This window comes from Lepisma saccharinum, chromosome 2 (assembly GCF_977018435.1).
Source record: "Lepisma saccharinum chromosome 2, izLepSacc3.1, whole genome shotgun sequence".
Lineage (NCBI taxonomy): Eukaryota > Metazoa > Arthropoda > Insecta > Zygentoma > Lepismatidae > Lepisma > Lepisma saccharinum.
The window spans coordinates 20,331,862-20,355,098 of NC_139230.1; the positions used below are offsets into that span (position 1 = coordinate 20,331,862).

General features: G+C 37.3%; 1 protein-coding gene across 1 annotated transcript in view; it reads right to left on the bottom strand.

Moving 5' to 3' along the window:
- LOC145981412 (cell adhesion molecule Dscam2-like) overlaps positions 1–23,237 on the bottom strand; it is an 842,890-nt gene that overhangs the window by 267,790 nt on the left and 551,863 nt on the right. Inside the window, 2 exon segments of the mRNA XM_083114650.1 lie at positions 123–274; positions 620–767. Coding sequence (XP_082970776.1) covers positions 123–274; positions 620–767 — 300 coding nt within the window.

Below are 23,237 nucleotides of genomic sequence, written 5' to 3' on the forward strand. Positions count from 1 at the left end.
GGAGCTGGAATTAGTCTTTTCCGTGAATGAAATACAAAAATATCAAAATTTGCATGCGGACTACAACGAATATAACCATGGACAAGAAACATTGAATAATATTAAAAATTTTGATTACTCACCATAAATGTTTAATCTAGCTGCGTGTCGAGCTTGTCCTGCCTTGTTCTCGGCAATGCATTCATATTCTCCTCCATCTTCTGCCTTCACAGAGCTAATATTCACGTGACTTATAACATCACCAAACATTGTCACGTATTGACCAATAATGAGTCTGAAAAATAAACCAATATTTAATTAAATTATATTTTCAGTCAATATAAGATAGTTTGATAATATTTGATGTTAATTACCACTCAGAAACACACGTAAATCCTTATAAACATGTCCTGAAGTTCTATGAAAAAGGGCTTTAATGTAATTTACGAATAGTAATTTATATTCAGTGACACTGTGTTAGAAACATTAATTTGCTTAAAGGCAAATATACACAGTTTCATATAATAACTCTGGTGTTGTCATCCGAGTAATATTTCCTAGGAGAATATGTTTGCAAAAAACGAGGTATTAGTAAAATAACTTTTTTAAAAATGACGAATGCAGCAAAAATAAAACGAACCTATCTCCACTCGGTGGCAGGGGAAATCCATCCAAAGTCCACGAGATTTGCGGAGTAGGATTACCAGAAGCGCTGCACTTCAGTGAAACAGATGGTCCCGGTTGTAATGTTTGTTCAATGAAGCGATATACCAGTTGGGGATACACCTCTGCAAAGAGAAAATGAAACAGTTTAATTGAAAAGTTTTACTTAACAAACATGTAAAAATCTACAAAGAACCATGAAAAAAAAATTGGATTACAACCTGTCCATGAAAGAATGTACCTATTAATTTTTCAGAGTGATCAGTGTGTGGAGAGACATGTAATGAGTGCCGTTTGCAACGCTACTGAGGTTTTTATTGAAGGATTGAATTAGGTTATTTTACGTCACTTTTCTGCTAGTTTTCGTTAATGTGGATGGGTGGTTTTAAGATGAAAATAATGAAAGGGGACAATCACAAGCACACATGAATAGCACACTACGCAAATCCTATAGAGAATTTTACTGGCCATGAGTCCAGACGCCAGAGCCTTGCTAGTCTGCAAAATGCAGTCCAGGGTGTACTACGTGGAAGGGAGGTTGACATTAGGGTGTCTTGCGCCACTCAACTGAGGTTTCACCTAGATAAACCACCAGGCGCATGCGCATGGTTGTGGTAAATGGCGTCAACCAAACAACAGAAGGCGTTTTGTGCTGAATAATACATGAAGACGACGTCTGTTATCGCAGTTCGATGCAATTTTCGGTGACAATTTGGGTAAAGTGCTGGTCTTCTAAGCATCACCAGTTTGGTACCTTTGACCCAACCCCAGAGGAAGCTGACCGGTCACGTATCTGGTTTCGAGCCACCACCTGTTTTTCGGAAAAGCAATGTTGTCATTTTTGCCTGTAGTGTTTAGACATCCATTCATTCACTGCGATGATATACTCCCGTGGTCTTTATATTGTATTAAAAAAGTAGCATACCACAATAACACAACCTTGCAAAGACAACGGAATCGCAACCTCACCTTCAGAAATATATAAAGAAACTGAATTGGCATCATCTCATTTACTCCATGTGGACTTGACAAGATCTGTCATTTCTTGGACGGACGCTATTGGTGGGAAAGGTAGGGGACGATTATTGGACTCCACGTGGACTTGACATGTTGTTGTTAGAGGGAAAACTGATCTTTCGGAACTCTCTTCGAAGTAAAGTGAGGTTGCTTTGGGGACGACAACTATATAATGTACCGGCAGGAAATTCCTAGAGGAAGATTGCCTGTTCAAAGGCATAAGCACAGTCACTGTTACAGGGAACATGCCGATTGGAATGAATACTTAGTCCCAGGAGTCTGTGGAGAAATGCCGTGCGTAACGGCAAAGAAGGGGAGAAAGCGAGTAAGTGGAGCAATCCAGTGTGCGCTGCTCCAAACGCCTGGCAGCAGCAGCCGCGTTTTCACTTCTATACACTCAGGCCCCTCTCTTGTGCGTTCGTTGGTCGAGTTCTCTCGAGTCACTACTTACACAGAGACTTCTTAGTTCGCTTGCTCCACAGATTCCAGGGACAGAATGTACATTCTGCCCCAGAAATCTCTGGAGCAGGCGAACGAAAACAAGTCTCTGCGCAAGTAGTGACGCGAGACGGCTCCACCAATGAACACTTGACAGGATCGGGATTACGTGGAGGTGGAAAGCAACTGGAGTTACCAGCCTTCCCTGCAGCGTGTACTGCTTCGCTCTGCCCACTCGATTCCCCACCCCCTTCTCTGCCGCTATGCGCTGCCTTGCTCCAGAGATTCCTGGGACAGGGTATAGGTGTGCATTACATGCTATTTTGTTCTTTGTAGCTTATTAGTGGTAATTATTTCATGTTGAGTTTTTTTTACTTTTAGTCACTGTTTTAAATATTTGTATACCTACGTTTCGGAGACTGATTCTGTCTCCGTCCTCAGGGTAGTGTGTCGATTTTATATTCTATCATATAGATGTTGGCCAAAAACACATGCTGTGTCCAGGGACTTAGATTGATTGATTGATTGAATTGTTGTTCTAGGTCCACTTTATGCACAAAAAGGTTAATTGGGACTGGACCTACAGTTTAAAGTGGGATCCGAACCACTGTGCCATGTGCCTCCACCGGGTATCGAACCCGGGACCCCTTGATTACAAGGCAACAACGCTACCACTGCGCTATCGGGGAGGCCCCCAAATGATAAAGTAGAGAACAGCTCACTCTCCTGAGGACAAAGACAGAACGAGTCTCCGACACGTAGGTATACAAAAGTTTAACACTGTAGTTAAGAATCCAAAAACGTCAACATGCTATTTTGCGTTTCTGGATTTCTCTAAAAGTTAGAAAGTCATAATTTGACATTCTGAGCTTATTGAATTGCAAAATTTAAATATATGTAATAGGGAACGTACAAGAGGAAATATCTCGTTCCGAAGTAAGAAAGCACGCATAGCTTCCAGCTTGCTTACAAAATAATGTCCAGAAGGCACGGCATTCTCCAGAGAGAGAAGAGTGAATGTAACTCCTCCCTGGTATTCTGCACTTTCTCTTCCCAAACATCTCCCAAAGGTCTTCAGATCATTTAGAGTGTTTATATTTCGACCTGTCTGCGTTGGCACGGAAGTTTCACTCGGTTGAAGTTTCGACTCATCCATATTTATTGGATGTCTGTGTTGGAAGGCTGGCACAGAAGGAGGGGGCGAGGAGGCTGGGGAGCTGCTTAAACTAACTCTCAAAGGCCAAGAATTCCAATGGAGACGTTTCAATGTCATCGCATTGCAAGACAAACAAGGAGCAAGTCGGGTTTGTTTTCACTTTCTACTTGACCTGAATTGTTCTTCCTCATTCAATAAGAACGAAAGGCGGGGTTGACTCGCAAACTTTATTCGCCTAACGAAAATACTCTCTGGGCTTGGGCAAGAAATATGTTTTTAAGCAGGTTTATTTGTTCACTAAGGAGCAAGCAGGGGCTCTCTTAACTGCTATTCCAGAAGTGCGTACGCATGTAGTTAATCGACATATCCATTTCATCATGTTTATGTTCGTTTATTCCAACAGTGAATTTTAAACGTGGATCCAAAGTTGGTAAAAAAAAAGGTAAAGTGCTCCCCTGTGCTTGGCACCACGCCATGAAGGCGTATAGGGGGTGTGGGGGTAACGCCCACACTTTCTTGATCCGGCCGTGACCCCCAGGGTTTCCCCCAGGTACCCATGTTATTCGACGCTGGATTGGCGCCCGGGCCGCTTCCAACGTTAGAAAAGTTCCCGGATTTGAACCGGCCGGGGATCGAACCCGGGACCTTTAGCATGGTAGTCAGACTCGTTACCGACTGAGCCACCAAAGTTGGTAGGAAAACAGAATTTGCCAGTAATTTTCTTTGAGTTGAATTGAGTTGATTTGGTGTTTTAAGTCCACTTTATGCACAGTAAGGCTAATCGGGACTGGACCTACAGTTTAAAGTGGGATCCGAACCACTTGTGCCTCCACCGGGTATCGAAACCGGGAGCCCTTGATTACAAGGCGCTACCACTGCGCCATCGGGGAGGCCCTAATTTTCTTTGAGTGCGATCCATTATACACACTGGGACATTTGAGAAATTTCCAGTAGGATTAGAAACTCCGGTGAATTCTTTGGAAGCATTAGCATATGGTATAAAATATACGTACAGCATCTATCAAGAACCAAATATTTACAAGAAGAGAGGAGGGTGATATATTCCATGTGACAGCTTCAAATCACACCATGATTTTATACCTTTCAGAGTCAGAGAGAGAGAGAGAGAGAGAGAGAGAGAGAGAGAGAGAGAGAGAGAGAGAGAGAGAGAGAGAGAGAGAGAGAGAGAGAGAGAGAGAGAGAGAGAGAGTGAGAGTGAGAGAGATACAGGATATTTTACTATTTTTTTTTTTTGTAGATTTCAACATCTGTAAACACTGAAAGATCTGCATTTGTAAAGACAGGACCGGCAATTTGGTGCCAAAACGAGGGGGGGGGGGGGGGGCAAGGACAGTTTACTTTCTGTTGGTAGACAATGCTTAGCATTAAGAGGCCATAGTGCGGGGGCAAAGTGGTAAAAAGTGAGGGAGGTGGCAACTGTCCCACCTAATCGCCACTACCGGGTATAGAGTGCTTTTTGGTTTGGAAGTTATTAATTTATTCACTTATTTTAATAATATGTCCAATTACCTTTAATTCTTTATTGACAACTTATGCTTTCATGTGGATTTACAAATTGCACTTTTCATTCAAATTTTCTCCAATTTTGGAATTTAATTATTTCCTCTTTATAAAATCTCAAGTTACCCGTTACCCGTTACTATTCAAGCTCAAGATAAATCCACGTGTTATACTCTTACGTAATTCCTTCCTTTAATTTTTTTAATAATTAAAAAGCTTTATCAATTTGTATACTTCAAGATATGCAGTATTTACAGCCTATATTATATTATATTGAATGGATTTTTTTTGTTGCCCCCTTAAAACTATTCCCAGAAACAGAAGGACTTTCACACGAGTTCTTTGGTTACACCGCTACCAAACTTTAAAGTTTTAATTCAACTTCTATCAAGTCACTCCCACATGGCGTTTCTAATTAAAGTAGTGACTGAGAAAATTAAATTGATGGCGTTTTACGTAATATTTTCTTGTTACGTCACAACTGCTTTTCACTGACACTGGTCGCAAATATTTTTTTAAGTATAGTTCGTTCCTGGTTCTATCAATTTGATTATTATTACACTTAATTGCTTTCCATTCCAAAATAATATTACGTGATCACCTGAATCAGCACGTGAAAGAGATCACAGATAAAAGCACAATAAGGTTGGAGCTTGCTCATATTTCTAATGGATTTAGTAAGTAAGCAACATTTTGAACACTTTAATGCGCTCAAATGACAAAGGTTCTTTCTGTATTTTCCTTATGTTATATTATGCTTTCTTTCTTTGTTCTGTTTTCGTTCAAATTCAAGTTACAATCTTTGGTTAACGTTGGATTCTTTAAAAATAAATGCATTTAAAAATATATTGTTGTATTGTGCAATAATACCATTTACGTACCGTAACAGAGGAGTTGGTTTGTTTTTATTTCTCTACATTACTTGAGAATTTTGGGATATCTATAGTCTGTCCCGGTTATCTCTGGAGCATGGCCTTGCAAATCGGCAGGGAAGGAGGAGAAATCGGGTGGGCAGAGCGATGCAGTACACGCTGCAGCGAAGGCTGGTGACTGCAGTCGTTTTCCTCCCTCCACGCAATCCCGTTCCCTCTCACGTATTCATCGGCGGAACAGTCTCGCGTCACAACTTGCGCAGAGACTTGTTTACGTTCGCTTGCTCCAGATATATCCGGGACAGAGTATAAGGTTCCGCTTTTTGGTTTCCTTACAAGGATATAAACTAATTCATTTCATATTACAGATGGTATCTGGACAAGGCACTATACTTTTTGCCTAACCAAGCTTGTATTACTATAGATCGTATTCAGACATCTCATTTTTAAAGTGCAAAAACTTATAGTTTTAGTTTCTTAAATAAGTATTTTGTTCATTTTCACATATTTCGAAACTCGAGATGAGATGACACTAGATGGACACTTTGCATTCAAAATCTAAACGAGAACGTGAATGGCGTTTGTAACGAGACGAGACCGAGAATGTGACAGATGTACGTAGGTACATCTCATTATCCGCAAGACTATACGAGACTGTGTGAAATCTCATCTAGGTACCAATGGTATTCTACGTACGCGTATATGTTATAAGCGATATGCCATTCAAAGTCTTCATGCAGATGATTATTACGCAATTTTCTCCAACCAATTTCCTCTTCATATCCGCACGTGCTTCCAATTAAGATATTTAATGCATTAAGTTGTAATAACAAAGAACCATGATTCTATGTTTGTGAATCTGAAAGTGGAACACTTTATTCACTTGATTGCCATACAGGAGATATCGCACAACCGAAGGGTTAATATTACCAAGCACTATTTGTAACACCTGCTTGGAATTGGAAAGGCCTACTATTAGCTGACTAGAATATAGTTGTTTGTTGTAATTTATTAATAACAGAACGCACGTGTACGTAGTTAAGAGTGTTGGAAATACTCATGAAAATTTGAATATACCGATGAACTTTTCAGTTTGTAAACATTACCGTGAATTTAAAGAACGACATTACTACTAGTTATTGTGGACAGTAATGTGCTAACGGTTCTTTATGTAGACATTTAAATGTGTATTTAATAACACTTCGACTTTACATTTTAGTTCTGTTTAGATGTGAAACTTTTGGAAAACTAAAAAAATAGAATGCATAAACATATATATTATTATTATTATTGAAAAGTTGAAAATTATTAAAATGCATACAAATGATGTGAACTCTGTTCTACTTGCTCAATTCGAACGCAACGAATTAATGCAGAATATTGTACTTATATTATTTATATTATCCGTATTTGTAATGCTCATACATTCAGTGACGTATTGTGATTTTATTCTGATATGAACTGAGTACCAAGCTGTACCAAGCTGAAGAGTAATCCAATCATCCACCAATCCACCACTGCACATATCACATGCCTTTTGTTTCACTGAATGCAGAAGATTTTATTCCAGTTCCTTAAAAATAACTTACAAGGCAATTATGAGGAAGCAATAAGGTTAGATTTAAATAGTCTAGGAAATCGTATATGAATATAATTATATATAAAGTATATCCGATTTTTTCAGGAAATGTAAACTGATTGTAAATTTAAAATAAACATTAAATTATATATTGCAGTTTATATCTAATTCCCTGGTGTATTTCTACATGTATAAAAAGGACAAAAAAATAATTTGTAAACAAAGTCTTCCTTTTGAACATGACATTACGCTTCTTTAGAACGCAACCATCTCATTAGAAATGGAGAAAAAAAATCGAAAATAAATCTTCCCAGGAACACTAGAAGTGCTGTCAAGTGTTTGCCACGGCGAATAATCCCTCCTACTTTCGAAAGGAGTTTGTTTTGTCCAGTGGTCTGTAGTTCGCCTTGTTAGAGGGCGCACTCATGTGAAAACAGCCTGGCTGCCAGGTTCTCGAGACCAACAAAAATGATGTTGATGCTGGACTCGGATATGAGAGCGGGGGGATGGGAACTTGAAATTGTGTAATGAAAGAATAAACTGAAGGAAGTTTCAAGAATCTTACAAATCTTCTACATGCACAAATATATATATATATATATATATATATATATATATACACACACACACACACACACACGAGAGAGAGAGTCATATGAAAACCTTAAAAGTCCGGCAAAAATTACAGTACAGCTTAAATGTAAATGAGGCATCAACTGTTATTTACAAAACAATGTCAGGGCTGCAAAACTAATCAAATGATCTTTAGAACACCATTTTTGTCATATAAAGATGGCGCCTCCTCCACACACTTCTACCAGTAAAGAGCAGCAGTGGTTTCTTGCCCTCTGCAATCCTAAAACTTAAAGACATCCTACGGCAAATGAAAATTCAGTGTATCTATGCATGCTTACCACGCCAGCAAGCTTTCAAATAGAGGAGGAAGTTCGACAATGACCTCAGTCCGCACGCAGTTGGGTGGATTGAACTTCGCGGTGGCTCAAAAGTGCACATAGATACCAAATATTCAACTTCTTGAGGTATTGTTTGTTTGAGTTGGTGTTTTAAGTCCACTTTATGCACAGTAAGGCTAATCGGGACTGGACCTACAGTTTAAAGTGGGATCCGAACCACTTGTGCCTCCACCGGGTATCGAACTCGGGACCCCTTGATTACAAGGCAATGACGCTACCACTGCGCCATGGGGGAGGCCCCTACTTCTTGAGGTATACAGGCACTAACTCAGTCTAGAAAATATATGTACGGTAGATCAGCAATGGGGTCTATGTTAAAATTCAGCAAACTTGTGCAACTTTATATGAAGAAATCTACTAGATAAAAAATATAAGGTTTTTCATTTGACTGTTCATCATATATATATATATATATATATATATATATATATATATATAAACATATATAAACTACCCTTGCGAATACTGTGAGCCCATAGAAGGGGATGTGGGGGATAGGGACCTACACCAGCACAATCTTGCCCATTTGCGGATGGGCCGTGATTAGTACCATGCTCCGGCTACCTTTACCAGTTTCATAAAAAAATGTTTTCAAACAGTTCTACTGTATTATTATTATTCACAATAATTACTAAAGCGACAAGTAATCAGACATTCTATATTTATAAATAAGGTTTTTCCACTTCTCGATGAAACGAAACACATTAACCTTTTAGAACTTCCTTTCTGAGAGACTGTTTACTTTTTCTAAATCAAATGTTAAAACGTTTGCATGGATATCAATAAATGTGTGCTACTTCTCGAATATTCCATTAACAGTTGCACTTTTAAATAAAACACGACGTCCCATTTCAACTTTTCGGTGTCCGTAGTGAACTTTTTAACTCTCTCTCTTTCAACCGCCAGGGTAAATATTTGTAAATTTCCGCTGGGTAAATAACTCACACCGTCAAGGCAAAGCGTGTTCATTAGTTTTTCTATTTATGTTACCTTGTAGGTACTTTACAAAGGAAAACTCCATAACGACTTGTTCAAAAATCACAAACAAATGCATATTTGCTTATTATTACCCGACTATTAACATCCGACAATTTTGTTTTACGGATGTTTTTTTGATCTTTGATTAGTTGTTTGATGGAAATAGGATAAGTCAAATACATTCATTAAAGGCATTCCATTAAATTAAAGTGTGTAATTTATTTAACTTATGTATTAACATATATTATAAAAGCAATGAAAGGACAACATATTCCGACTCATAAAGCTCAGTTTCTACCAGTTTGAAACTCTAATCCCTTACTGAATTCACTATGTAAAAAACAAATTCCTTTAACTGCAGGAAGATTTACTGTCACAAAATTTTGAACATAGCAAACGATAATTGTAATGGAAACAGCTAGAATGATGAGCTCTGATTTTCAAATTTGAGTATCTTTAAATTTGTTAATGTCTTACCTTCTAATCATTAGTATTTTTGCCGAGCATTACATAAATTCGTAACATGCCTGTGATTGTAGATGAACAAATAATATTCTATTTACATAATTATTACTTGTGCATGAAAATACAACTAAAATAAATAAGTAATACAAATTACAAGTAACAGAGAAGTAATTACTGTCCAAATGAAATCTTTAACACATGTTGATTTCGTCTTTGTGATCCAGCTCTTTCAACATATTTACAAAATTTTCAATTTAAATATGAATTACATTTGTTACAGTATTATTTATTTATAATAAAGTTTGTTCTAAATGTTGATTGACAGAGAAGGGGAGGTTTTACTTCCTTTACATAAATTGAAGTATCTTTCATTTTATCTTTCTGAAATCATAGAAGAAACTGTGCAAATTCAGAGCTGATATTAAAATGTAAGAGTAATGCTATGTAAATGCAAACCACTCCATATGTATATTTGAAAAAGTAACATCCTCACAAAAAACCTCTCTTGAAACGTGATTCTATGTATTTTTAGGCAGGTAAATGGTTTACCACTCTCAAATATCCTTTTGGAAATGAAAATCTTACACTTTATAGTTTCGTATATAGTATTCTGTTTGCATTTGGTAGAAAACGTTGTCTGCAAATCAGGTTGTCTGATATTATACATAGTAGGGACACTTCAAAATACAATTCCACTAGTATGTATATTGAGAGTCACTTTATAATATTTGAATTATTTTATTGCTAACTTAGAGCAATCATAACGGAAGTACACATTCAATAAAATAGTGTGCGTGTGTACACTTATCTCAAATTTCTTTAAATGAAGAAATAACGATTCCTTGTACATATTTTTAAGTCCACTCTACACGCAGAGGGTAATCGGTATTGGATCTACATTTTAAAGTGAAATTTGAGCCCCTATCGGGAATGAAAGAAAATATATCTTCATTAAAAAGTGTCAACATTAGTCAATATGCTATCGTCTGGCCTGCATATTTTCATGTAAATTTACAAATAAATTTATGCATATATCTTCAAGACTATTTTCAATTAGACTGAAATAAACTTTAACAAAAATCATTAAGACATTGCACTAAGCAGCAACATCTCCTTAGGAAACTAAAGAAGACTTTCGCAGCAAGAGGACAATTTCATGCTTCGCTCTCCGTGTTTCAGGGTTCGCTGCATATAAAGCAGACATACATTTAATTCTCCCAGTGGTTTCCTTTTCTCCAGCTTGTATTCAAAATACGGCTAATTTACATAATTTAACACAGCAGACGCGTTTAATTCAAAACAGAAACATGTTAATACGTCTCTCTGTCGTCCTCGAAACTCAGAGGTCGCATAATGAAGCTTGCAAGATTTGTTTGCACATATGCATGTAGAGGATGACCATCTAAAAACTCCTCTATTCTTAATTTGTTACTACTGGAAAAACTAAGCGCCTAGAATATGAAAAAAAGATTAAATGCGGCGATGGAAAGAATGCAAGTCTTAGTGTGCTACAGAATTCATCGCTCCATTGTAGCTCTGTAAAATAAAAAAAATTAGACGCGACCGAAGTGCAACACAACGAATTTTTGAGTTTGTGCATTGAAGCTGGCATTCAATCTACCACAGAGCATTTGTCTTGGAAGCTGCTATCAGTTGTAAAGTGGTCATGCCACCACACGAACAGACACCGAAGCTCTCCTTTTCAATGAATGTGAGAAGTCGTTGTTACATACCGGTACAAAATAATTTCTTAGAGCCGAGTCGTATTAGTTTTCCACCGGTAAAACATTAACTTAGGGGAGTTTAAAGTTGAACATGTTGATATTGATGATGAGCGATTCATTTCAATTGCAGACTAATGAATGTATATCAATAGAATGGGTACAATCAATTTTCTCACTTTAAGTAAATTGAGTATTCACAGGACTTGAGCTTTTGATTCATTGAAACCTAGTAGGCAGTAAAATGACAAATGCCAAAATCTGCATTAGGAGTCTGGAAAATAATTCAATTTTAAGGGTTTGCATCTATCGCATTTCAAGAAGAAAAAGTCTCAATTCATGAAATTTTGACGTCTTTATAAAAATGCGTTAAGGCTTCAAAACACTGTTGCACACAATATCCTTATGAACAGATACGGATGTGGTCGGACCAATCAAATAATAGAAGGCAATAAAAAGAAAAAAAAACCCAGAAGGAAACAACAAAGAAACCGAAATTCGTATCTTGCCTTGGGAAAAGACCTGCCCTTCATCTGAATCCAGCAACTTCTGAATATTAAAGAGACGATCCTTACTCACAAAGCCCCCGACGGTAATCGAAACCCATAAATTTCCAGACATATCAGAAATGCAAACGAACAGGTTGTAAATTGATGGCGCTTGAAAACTGCTAAAGAGTTTGAATGTTATTTCAACAAAGCAAAAGACGTTTCAACGTGGAAGTTTCAACCTCTGTGACAGCCGAAGAGAACTGCATATGTGATCCCTTTGTTCAAATTCGCCATTTCGTATACGAGACACGAGTTAGATTATTGAATACATTTCCGCACGTCCTTTGCTAACCAGGTTAACGGCGGCGACCTTCTAACTCATAACCATAATTCTGAGCGCTTCAAACTAGGTAAACATGCAAATCGTTGTGTATTTCCGTAATTCCTTGAATCTGCCTTGTTGATATGCATAAACAAGTTAAGGGTGGCCTTTGCCCCCTACCTCCCTCCGCCTGGGTTCCATCCCAAGGGGTTTCAACAGTTGCTTCACATCACTTGAATAAACCACTGGGCCGGAATACAAACAGTCTCTGCTCCTTTTCGTTTTCCGGAATGTCGACAGGAATCTGTGTTCTACGTAACCGTTCAGGCGATCAAGTGTCATGTCTCTTAAGGTTTAGTATCAAATTAGGAGCATCCGGAAGCAAATGACTTTGGGCATAAATTGATGGAAGTTTTTTTCCCCCTGTATCAACAATTCTCAGTTGTATGTTTGCCAACTCTTGTAAAACAATTCCCATTCGCTGAAAGTTTGTTTTAAATCCACATTACGCTCATATACACTAATCCGGCCCAGTGCTTCCAAAGAGAATCGAACCGGAATCTCTTGACTACAATGCGATGGCGTTAACACTACTCCATCGGAGAGGCCATTAGTGTGTGCCGGCCATTAATGGTTTAGTTATTTATATTTTCGATTTTTAGTTATAGGTTTTATAATATAGGTTAATCGCTGCGAAAACAACAAATTGATGAAATAGATGAGGCAATCACAATGTCTAAGCCAGATTTCTAACCTAAGACTTATAGCTTCGTAGCGCGGTTAACGGTAATTACTCCGCCAAGAGGAGTGGCGATAACGCAATTTAGGAACCGACATGTACCGTTAGGTCAACTGTGAAAAGAAGTAAAGAACAAAAAAGAGATTACAATTAAATTACAACTCAGCATTTGTATGGGGTGACTGAGTAAAAGCATGAAATAGAATCAGTCAGAGAAACTGGCGGTGGAGTGTTCAACTCGCGACATCCTGAACGCGAACCAGATATCATAATCATTCACCTCACTTGTTCTGTCTGCTCGAGTGCGTATTTATGTAAATACGAAAGGCACTCAGGATTATCAACTCATTCAACAGGTACTTCAATATTGACATTTTACTCCGAAGGCATGCTTTGCACACTTTCAATCCAAGTGGCCCTGGTTAGATTCCTGGACGAGACACATTGTACAACGGTTCGGATCCAATTAGTATAGGTCCAGTCACGATTAGCCTATCTCAATATAAAGTGCACTTGAAGCAAACTTTTTGATCAAACATAGAACAAATCACAGACCATTTCAAAATCCTACGTTGACCTGGTTTTCGAAATTATTGCACCACTGTTACATAAACAACAGATGACTTGCTAAAGCCATACGTGACATCATTTATTTATAGAGTAAAATGTTCATTGCTAATACAAAATTAAAACATGGAATAACTTAGAAAATTCCCATGACTGCTTTTAAAAATTTTCTATGAAACATGAATTACATTTTGAAAAAAGTATGATTCAATTGCGTTGCAATTTAACACACGAGTGGTAATCAAGAAGTTCGTGACAACAGTTTTAAGGGATCAATTAAAAAAATACTCCCCGCCGAACTTCCACTACATAGTGGTAATGTCGTCACCATTCAATCAACGAGTCCTGTGTTCGATACCCGGTGGATGCACATAGTGATTTGGATCTCACTTTAAACAGTAGGTCCAATCCAGATTAGCCTATCTGCGCATAAAGTGGATTTAAAAATTCAAATCAATTCAATTCCGTGTGGAGAGTGATCAGCCAGCTTGTGTATAGATACCACTGTTTTTATACTTCACTGATGCACATAACTAACAAACAAACTTTCGTCTTTGTAGCTGACCAGTAGTGATTTATTCAATCTTACTTGTCTAGCCTTCTTAAACCCGATGGTTTATAGATGCAACAACATAGGCTTTCCATCTGTCCCTATCCTGGGCAAGATAAATCCACTCTTTTCCATCCCTACCGATTTCCTTTAGGTCCATCTCAACGTTATCTATCCATCTTCATCTTGGCCTTCCTACTGGTCTCTTACCATCAGGTTTCCCAACAAGAATCCTATATACTCTTCTTTCCTCTCTCATTTGTGTCACATGACCTGCCCACCTAAGTCTTCTTGATTTAATTATTCTAATAAAATCTGGACATGAATACAAATTATGTAGTTTTAAATTATGTAACTTATTCCTCATCCCATTTAGGTCCACATATTTTTCTAAGGATTTTATTTTCAAATATTCTTAATGTATGTTCCTCTTTCAATGTAAGGAGCCAAGTTTCGCATCCAGATAATACTACAGGCAAAATTACTGTTTTGTATATTTTAACTTTTAGTTTCTTAGGTACTGTACTCATGTACATACATATAATATACTAATATAATATCAATACTATATTAGTATATAGTGTATGGCTCATATCATACATCTATATTAAACGTCCATCAAGAACTAGTAACATTAAATATTTAATGTTACAAATTCCCTATGTAAGAAGGGAGTTTAGGTTGGGTTACGGTCTGTATATTGTAGTTAAATGCTTCAAGCATGTGAGTCATTAAGAAGGAAACCTATCTTCACTATTTACATAGTTTGGAATGTTTACAACAGATTAATGGACAGCTTACTATTTCATCTTTTGAAAACTTACACAACGGGAACTCATGTTGCGCTAAAGAGAGAACTTTTATGATTTATGTGTTTTCCGTGAGGAGTAAGTAGTTGATTTGTGTGTTTTTGGGAGATACATACGTTTGAAAGTTACTTGATGCAATTAGACGTAGAGCCGGTCTTAAAGGGACGATTATTCGACAACGATTAGACGAGGAATCAGGGCTAACTGTAGAGTAAGCGCCAGGAAATGACGGAACTTCACGTACCACTTGGAGATAGCGGAGACCTTTAGCAGTGAATTATTCATAAAGGGCTTGATTGATCACCTGCCAAGTCCTGGTAGAGGATCACTTGAGAGAAGGCAGGAGTGTCAACTCTTGAAGCTCCTCTTAAAAGTCACACATTGCAAGCGAAAGCCATCACAACGATTGTTCCTCACAGTGTGCTCCTATCTGAAGCGGAAAAAACTTCGGAACGCTAGTGAAGAAGCCAGGTTTCAATTACAAGAAATGTCGAGATCAAATAATTATTTATAAAGAAAAAGAGCCTCTTGTATGAAATCAATTAGAAACAGGATTTCGGTCCGGAGTAAGATAATTATTCTTTGTAAAAAAGAATCATTATCGTTCCAAATCAGAAAATTGTTAACAATGAATGTGTAATCTTAATTTTTTCTGTGACATCTTGTACTCTATTGTTTTGTTGTTATTCTTGTTGTTGTCTTTCTGGTGTTACTGTTTCAGTATAAAATAGTCATTCTGTGCTGTATCTGAAACTTTTGGTAAATTAATAAATAAATTAAACGTAGTTGTGGTTCCGTTTAAGGACATATTCATTCTGCGTACGTAACACAGACTACCGCAATGAAATAAATATAATAGCCCCGTCTAGTTCGCTGCGCTTTTTGACTCTCTTTGCACTCTTGCTTCTAGTTTGTTACAAAGTGCAACACCGAGCCGTCTACTTCGTTGCTTTTGTGTCACGTAGTGTATTTGATGTCTGCACTACGTTCTGGAGCGGTGTACAGTGTGGTGTATGATCACGTGGCAACCAACGAAATGCACGTTTTAAGCAGCAGACAGACAGACATTTGTTGAATCTACACTGCTAATCTTACAGTGCGTACTTAGTTGAACGAAATTTCCTTGCACCCGCCTGACATTGGGATGCACCTGCACTACACCTAGTGCCAAAAGGTGTAGCGAACCAGACGGGGCTAATAGTAACATACCAATTTAGGTCACAGCTTCTAATGAGTTATAGCTCTTTTCAGTTCTTACGGCGGGCGCTCTAGAAGCTGGCAGGGGAAGTGGGGAGCGGGGATTACGCAACAGACCAACCAGATAACAGCAGTGGCGCCGAGAGACACGACGCGGCCGGAAAAAGTACTATGTGAAACTCGTTCTACTGGCTGCTACGTTTCTTATCGTGCTGGATTGGTCGCTTCCTCGCTCCCCACTTCCCCTGCCAGCTTCTAGAGCGCCCGCCGTAAGAACTGAAAAGAGCTATAGCACTGAACAGAAGGGAAATTGCGGGTCTGTGAATTCATGTGCTAGTGTGGGTAAGACATGTACAGAGGATTCTATATCACATATAAAATAAAATAGAATGTAGCAAAGTCATAGCAAAAGGTAGTAGAGGATAGGTAGAGACAATGGAGTTAGACCGAGGACCAACGTACCTCCCCCTTTCTGACCTAGAGAGAACTTAGTACACTTACCTAGCAAGTTTTACGTTGAGTGAGTGATAAGAGGATTCCTGCTATTCATTTGCTATGCAAACCCACATGGCCCAATACAAGGAATGCATTCCATTGCGCTTATATTTAACCTTTACTATATTAGAAACATAATTCAATTTACTTGCCACCTATTAAGCTGCACTTTAAAATCTTGAGTATGCAACATTATCCAAGTTTTTGCTCCTGGGAAGTTGCATGTTAAGTAGGCAGGAATGAGAGAAGCAGATGCTATAATACAATAATACAATTTCCGTCACCTTAGACTAAGGAAAAATCGCCAACCACCCCTCCTCCTTCACTAACTGGAAATCGTAATTCAAGGTGTTTGTCTTGATTTGATTTGATTTAGTTTATTTTACTTCGCGTTTTGTGCCTCTTGGCTAATTTGCGAAGATGGGGATGAGTGATGAAATGATGAAATTGATGAATGGACATTCACAAACAACCAAGCCCGACCGGGATTCGAACCCGGGACCCTTGGCGTCGCAGCGCGATGTGCTAACCACTCGGCCACAGGGTCGGGCTCAAGGTGTTTGTCACCTGGTAAGTTATAGGTTAAATTGGCAAATGTTGAAGAAACCCAAGCTATATGTCTCAATAAGAACATTTTATAAACCTAGGACCAATTTTTAAACTTTCCACCTCTGAAGATAAATTTACATTTTCCCCTATCCAATGGTCCTTGAAATTCTTATCAACCAAGGTTGCAATTCAGCAGATGAAAGAAAAGCTTGGTTCACATAGAATACTTTTTTTTGTTATCAGTTTCGTTTAGTGTCATTTCACTATCGAAAAGTTTGTATTAAGTTCAGTTTCTGCTCAGGTAGGCTGATCGGAACTGGATCTAGAGTATATAATGGTATCCGAACCAGCCTTTCCCAGGGATCGAACCAGGAACCCCCGATTTCAAGGCGACAGTTTACCACTACGTCATTGGGAAGAGCGCCATCTCTCTCTTCCTCCCTTTTTCTCTAAGTTTCCAATAACATTTTAAACTCTGTTTTAAACGCTGCATCATTTTTTTTATTATTTTAAAACATGATACAGTACATCAATTTGAAAGTAATACCTAGATAATTTAAAAATATATGCCATGAGAAACTATATACACTGCAGAATATACTTTATAATGAGAAAGTTAAGGTGTAATTTAAACACTATGAGATGCATGAAGACGTTTTATGAGGTTATTAGCTCTGGGAAAATGCTTAGCGCATGCACTGAATTTAGAAAGATGATTCACAAAGTTATATTTGGTTAATTAAGGTTCCTTTTCTACCTCTTTAGATTAGTCGCGGCTACATTATGATTGGATAAAACAACAAACATAATGCGAAACCTATGCGACGGCAGAAACTAGAACATAAAATCATCAGCGACGCGACCTTGAGACGCACGCAGTAACCAAAGTTCAAAATGAAAATGGGGTTTGACAAAAATTTCCGTATTCCGATATTTTCTTGTAAACCGAATTTTCGCTGAAACTTGAACAAAATTTTGTGTGTGTTTCATAAATTCTGTCTCTTGCATTATATATATATATGCCGGTATATAATGTAGAATTAAAAAAACCGTAATTGATTGTGGCTGGCGCATATTATAGTACAGTGCGAATTGCGAATGTGGTGGGTGTTGCTACCAGTGCCGACGTGTCAGCGAACGATGTCCATGAATTTTCGAGAGAGTTTCCTGATTACGCTGCACATAAAGTGGATTTAATACCAAACTTTTGCTTTATGAATTTCAGAGCAAAAACACGCTTTGCCTACAAGCGGGAATGCATGTTGGGAAACAGGTGAATCAACATCTGAAATTTTTAAACTCGTGCTAATGTGAGGTTCACTGAATTACAGGTGCGTACACGGAAAAGTTGATAAATGAGCCTTAAACAACAAATCTACAAATTTAAATCCTACATAATTAATTTAATACGCAAATATCATTCAAACAACATTGCAAAATAAATCATAATTAACATTACGTTCGTCATGACGTTAGAGAACTTGTGAGGATTTATAGATTTTAATAGTTTATTTGACTAGAATTTGAATTTAAAATTTTGGGAGCGTCAGCACTTAGGCTATTTTGCTCCCGTCACAGTATACGGGGGCCAGCCCCTTACCTCTACAAATAACAACTCTAACGTTGCATAACTAAAAAATTTAAAATTTAAAATGTTCTGACTTCTGTTAAAAGCTGAGGCTGTAAAGGCGCACTCAGCACACATAAGGACAAAAGAACAGGACAATACAAACAAAATTATACTGGCCATGGGGCCAGTCGCCAGAGCCTCGTTAGTCTTCAGTCCAGGGTGCACTAACGTGGAAGTGAGGTTGACATTTGGGTGTACTACGTGGAAGATCACCCCTTACACCCCTTAATAGTTTATAACTTATATTATTTCAGTTCACATTTTGTGCACTATATGGTTACTTTTAACTATTGGAATGCATTTATAAAGAGCAAAGTAACAGACAAGATAAGCATTTGATTCCAAAGTTTGTATTACGTTCATTTTACGTTCAGATAAGGTAATCTGGACTAGGCTTACGACTAGGATTATGACCTTCACCGTGGTATGATCCCGGGACCCTTTGATTACAAGGTGACATCGTTACCACTACACCATCAGAGAAGCCCAATCGGTGTTGTCATATTTGGGTTTATTTGATACGTTACGAAGTGTGTAATACACCAATATCATACCGATCATAACAACGTGTTGTACTCTTTTAGTTCAGTAGAAATTATTCACTCACCTCATTAAAAGCTTCACAATCTCCCTCTGCAATTATTTTTGCAAATTATCACAATTAGACAATTAGGTAGAAGGGCGATACTAATTGGAATTTATATTTCGAAAAATAAATAAATTCAATCTTACCTTGTGTATATTTCGCCTATAATATCCATGTTGATATTTTTACTTTTATTCAAGATTCATTTCGGTATTAATTAAATAATGTGAAATCTGTTTACTCAAGCATATAGATCAGTTTATGTACGTATGATTGAAAAAAACGAGAAGTTCATGCGAAAAATCAATTCAACACCGTCCACATTAAGTCCAGGATATCAGCAAATATTTATTTACGTTATCAACAATTTCTACCAGTACAGTTTAATTGATGTAAATGTTTGTACAAGGCTTGAGGCTGTCAATACTAAAGAATAACAAACATAGCGGTTCGGGAATATTCATTAAAAGTCCGGAAAAATTCATTTATATATCCCCATAATGGTTACGAGAAGGAGTGTTTTAACAAGTATGTGAACTGAAATATGCAAATTAAACGTTTAGATCTTGGGGTGGTAGAATCGATTTAAGCTTAAGAAAAATATATGCACACAATTTGCAAGTTTGGGCTCTGTATTTTTGTGGGCCATAATCATCTATTTAGTATTTATATTTATTTTACTGATGTCGCTGTCTTGCGACACTAGCGAAATCACGGGACACCCGCAAAGACATACATTGCAAGATTGTGAGTCGGACACCGTCGTGGCATATTATTTTCAGTAGGCTTGTATGTATTAAATAAGCAAACGACATAATGAAGAATTATTGTCATCACCTGTCTTTTCTTGTTCTAGAACGAAGTTGGCTGTTCGTATGAAACCAACATTTCAGTTCAACCAAAAGTTATTCTAGCCTTCGAATATTTGAAATCTGTTCAAGTCTGCTTAGTTGTGGGATAATTAAAGGTTGATTGCAGAAACTAGATACCTCAAATAGATGTAGTGTAATTATATATGAATTTTCCCCGCAATGATAAATAAGTACCTGATACATCATAATGAAAAGAAACTGATAAAAAAATACACATTGAACTCTCTAACACACATCACCATTGACGGTTATTAAGCTAAAACAACAATCTCTATGCACTTTCTTTGAATCATGAGTTTCCAATTTACGTAGGTACATAAAATGTTTGCAGATAATTCTGTGACAGCAATTATTGTCGGTTTCCTATTAAATAATGCTCTTAATTTACATAACTGTAATGTTGCTTTGGAGTGACATTCTCCACGGCGTAGACTTTACTCATTTTTGAAGCAAAGTGGATGGCAGCCAGGTCTATTTATTTTGGAGGGTTACAATTCAAGAAATAAAGGAAAACATGTGACGTTTTTAACAAAGGTATAAAAGCAAGTTTCTGTGCATTTGCCGATGTCATGAAGTAGAGGTATGGCTCGATACATTCTCGAAGGTTATAGCGAAGGTTGTGCGATTAGCATCACGCTCCCGCCTGTCGCCTCGGTGGCAAAACGGTTGAGAAACTGGGTATTTCCCAGAGTCAGTTATGGATTGATATTGACGGAAAAATTTCCAACATTTGATCAGCTGTCACAGGAATCGAACTCAAGTCTCTCGTTTCATAGTCAAGACGCCCTATCTAATTTGGGAGCGAATTTACAATACCGGAAGTATCTTCAATTTCTTTCAAATTCGGCATACTCACTATTTTTGGCCTCGTAATCACGAATCTGCAGTTAAAATTTGGAGGTCACGCCTAGAAATTGCAAAATAAGTCGAAAAAAGTGGGTCTGTGAACGGAGTAAACACCATTGATTTATGAAGAAAACAACTATTTTTTGCAATGATTAGCGTTTCAAAACTATGTTTATGATGACCCTTAATTTTAACTATACTTGCCTAACCTAACCTAACCTTACCGTGAATGGTTCGTGGGGCAAACATGTTTTCCACCTTTACGCAAGACGCTATTTTCTCACATGCAAATCAACACTTACTGCACAACACTTGAGCAACGTTGTGTTATGAGACACCACAAGGTAGCAAGACCGTTGTGCGGAAAGGAAGACGTCTTCATATCAGAAAACATGGTTTCCATGTTAGTGCATGCAGAATCACAGCGGTAATTGACAACGTTATTTTGCAATTTCTAGACGTGACCGCCAAAATTTAACTGCAGATTCGTGATTACGAGGCCAAAATTAGTGAGTATGCCGAATTTGAAAGCAATTGGAGATACTTCCGGTATTATAAATTCATACCCGAATTTGTAATGCACGACACAAATCCGAAAACAGCAACACAATTTTCTATAGAATTGTTGAGATTCATGATAGTCCTGTGGGTAAAACTGAAGTACAGAGCTCGTGAAATTCGATATTCCATTGAAATTCTAGCTGGAATGATGGGAACAGAAAACCAGAGTTACGCGGATGACGACAGATGTTAATTACATTTATTAACACGTCTATCATTCGTTCTGACCAAAAGCAAACATAATCTGACAGAATAATACAATTAATTAAATGTATTGATGAATCTGGATCGATGATGAATGCTTGTAAGTAGACTAGATCAGGTGCTAGCACGTGAATATGTAAACACGAGACGAGTAACTGTTTATTTCTCTTGTTACATTAACTGTTTTAAATAGGAATCGTACACATGTGATGTGATATGGAGATCGGTAATAGTGGTTTTAATCTCATATTAATGCAAAGTGTATAAGAGGACTGGACCCATTTGTGAAAAATACTTGTGTCAAAATGTATGTAGTTGAAATTATCAAACGATAAAATCGTATGTATAATTGCAATTTTTATAGTTAGTTTATATTTTCTAAAAAAAAACTGAATAGGACAGAAACCTATAAAGCGTAGGGATTAACATAGAGGACTGTTCCATTTACTACATAAAACTCATTAACTTTCCTTGCAGAGGAATATACTTTGGGGGAGAGGAAGGGCAAGACACGTTCTACCACCTCCACAAATTTCTCAAGATATTACATCTTCACGTACGTATAAACATTACTATTTATGCAAATCTTGCATAGAAGTGTTTCCTCGAGCAAATTAATCATAGGTTTTCCAGCGTCATAATAGCCTAATATTGAACATTATCTGCTACACGTTGAAAAGGATATTCTGCATTTTCCATATGAAATGATAAATTTCTATGATAGAAAACAATGAAAATCTTAGATTATCTACTCATGTAATCTATGAATATTTTGTTGATTCAAATATCGTAACAACTGATAATATTTAGTGTGGTTGGGAGACCTTTTTTAGGCTACAAACTAAAACCTTTCATTAAATGATAAAATGAATGTTTCCATATTATAAATTAGTAGCAACTAATGACTTTGCAACTACTATTTAATATGTGGGTGTATAAGCAGTGACATTCTGACATCCAAAAGTCCAGTCAAACAGTGAAATGCATAAACTGCTAATTATGTACTTTTGGTGCACCAAAGTACACACAAAAATGCATCAAATAATAATACTTTCATCAGCTGCTCCTCCGTGTGATGCACTAAAATGCATTATATGAGATCATACACGATCACTTCAAATAACAAAAAAATACACATTTAACCGTGTTAATTGATGCAACGACACTAATTTAATACATTTCAAGATCTGAGTTCATATATCGTGACGGGCGCAAATATATATAGTGCTGAGTCACCAGGAATTTTAATTCCAACAACGGTTTAGTATACACTTTACAAAATACAACATTGGTGGAGAATAATACCACTGATAAACAATGAAATACTCCTTTAAAGAAAACTAAGTGAACTTTATGTATTCAGATGTGCTGATAACGAATATCGCATCCGTTTTCCTGTATCACCTAAATTTTTTGCAGAACACCCACATTTTATAGTTTTATGGTTTCAGGTCTC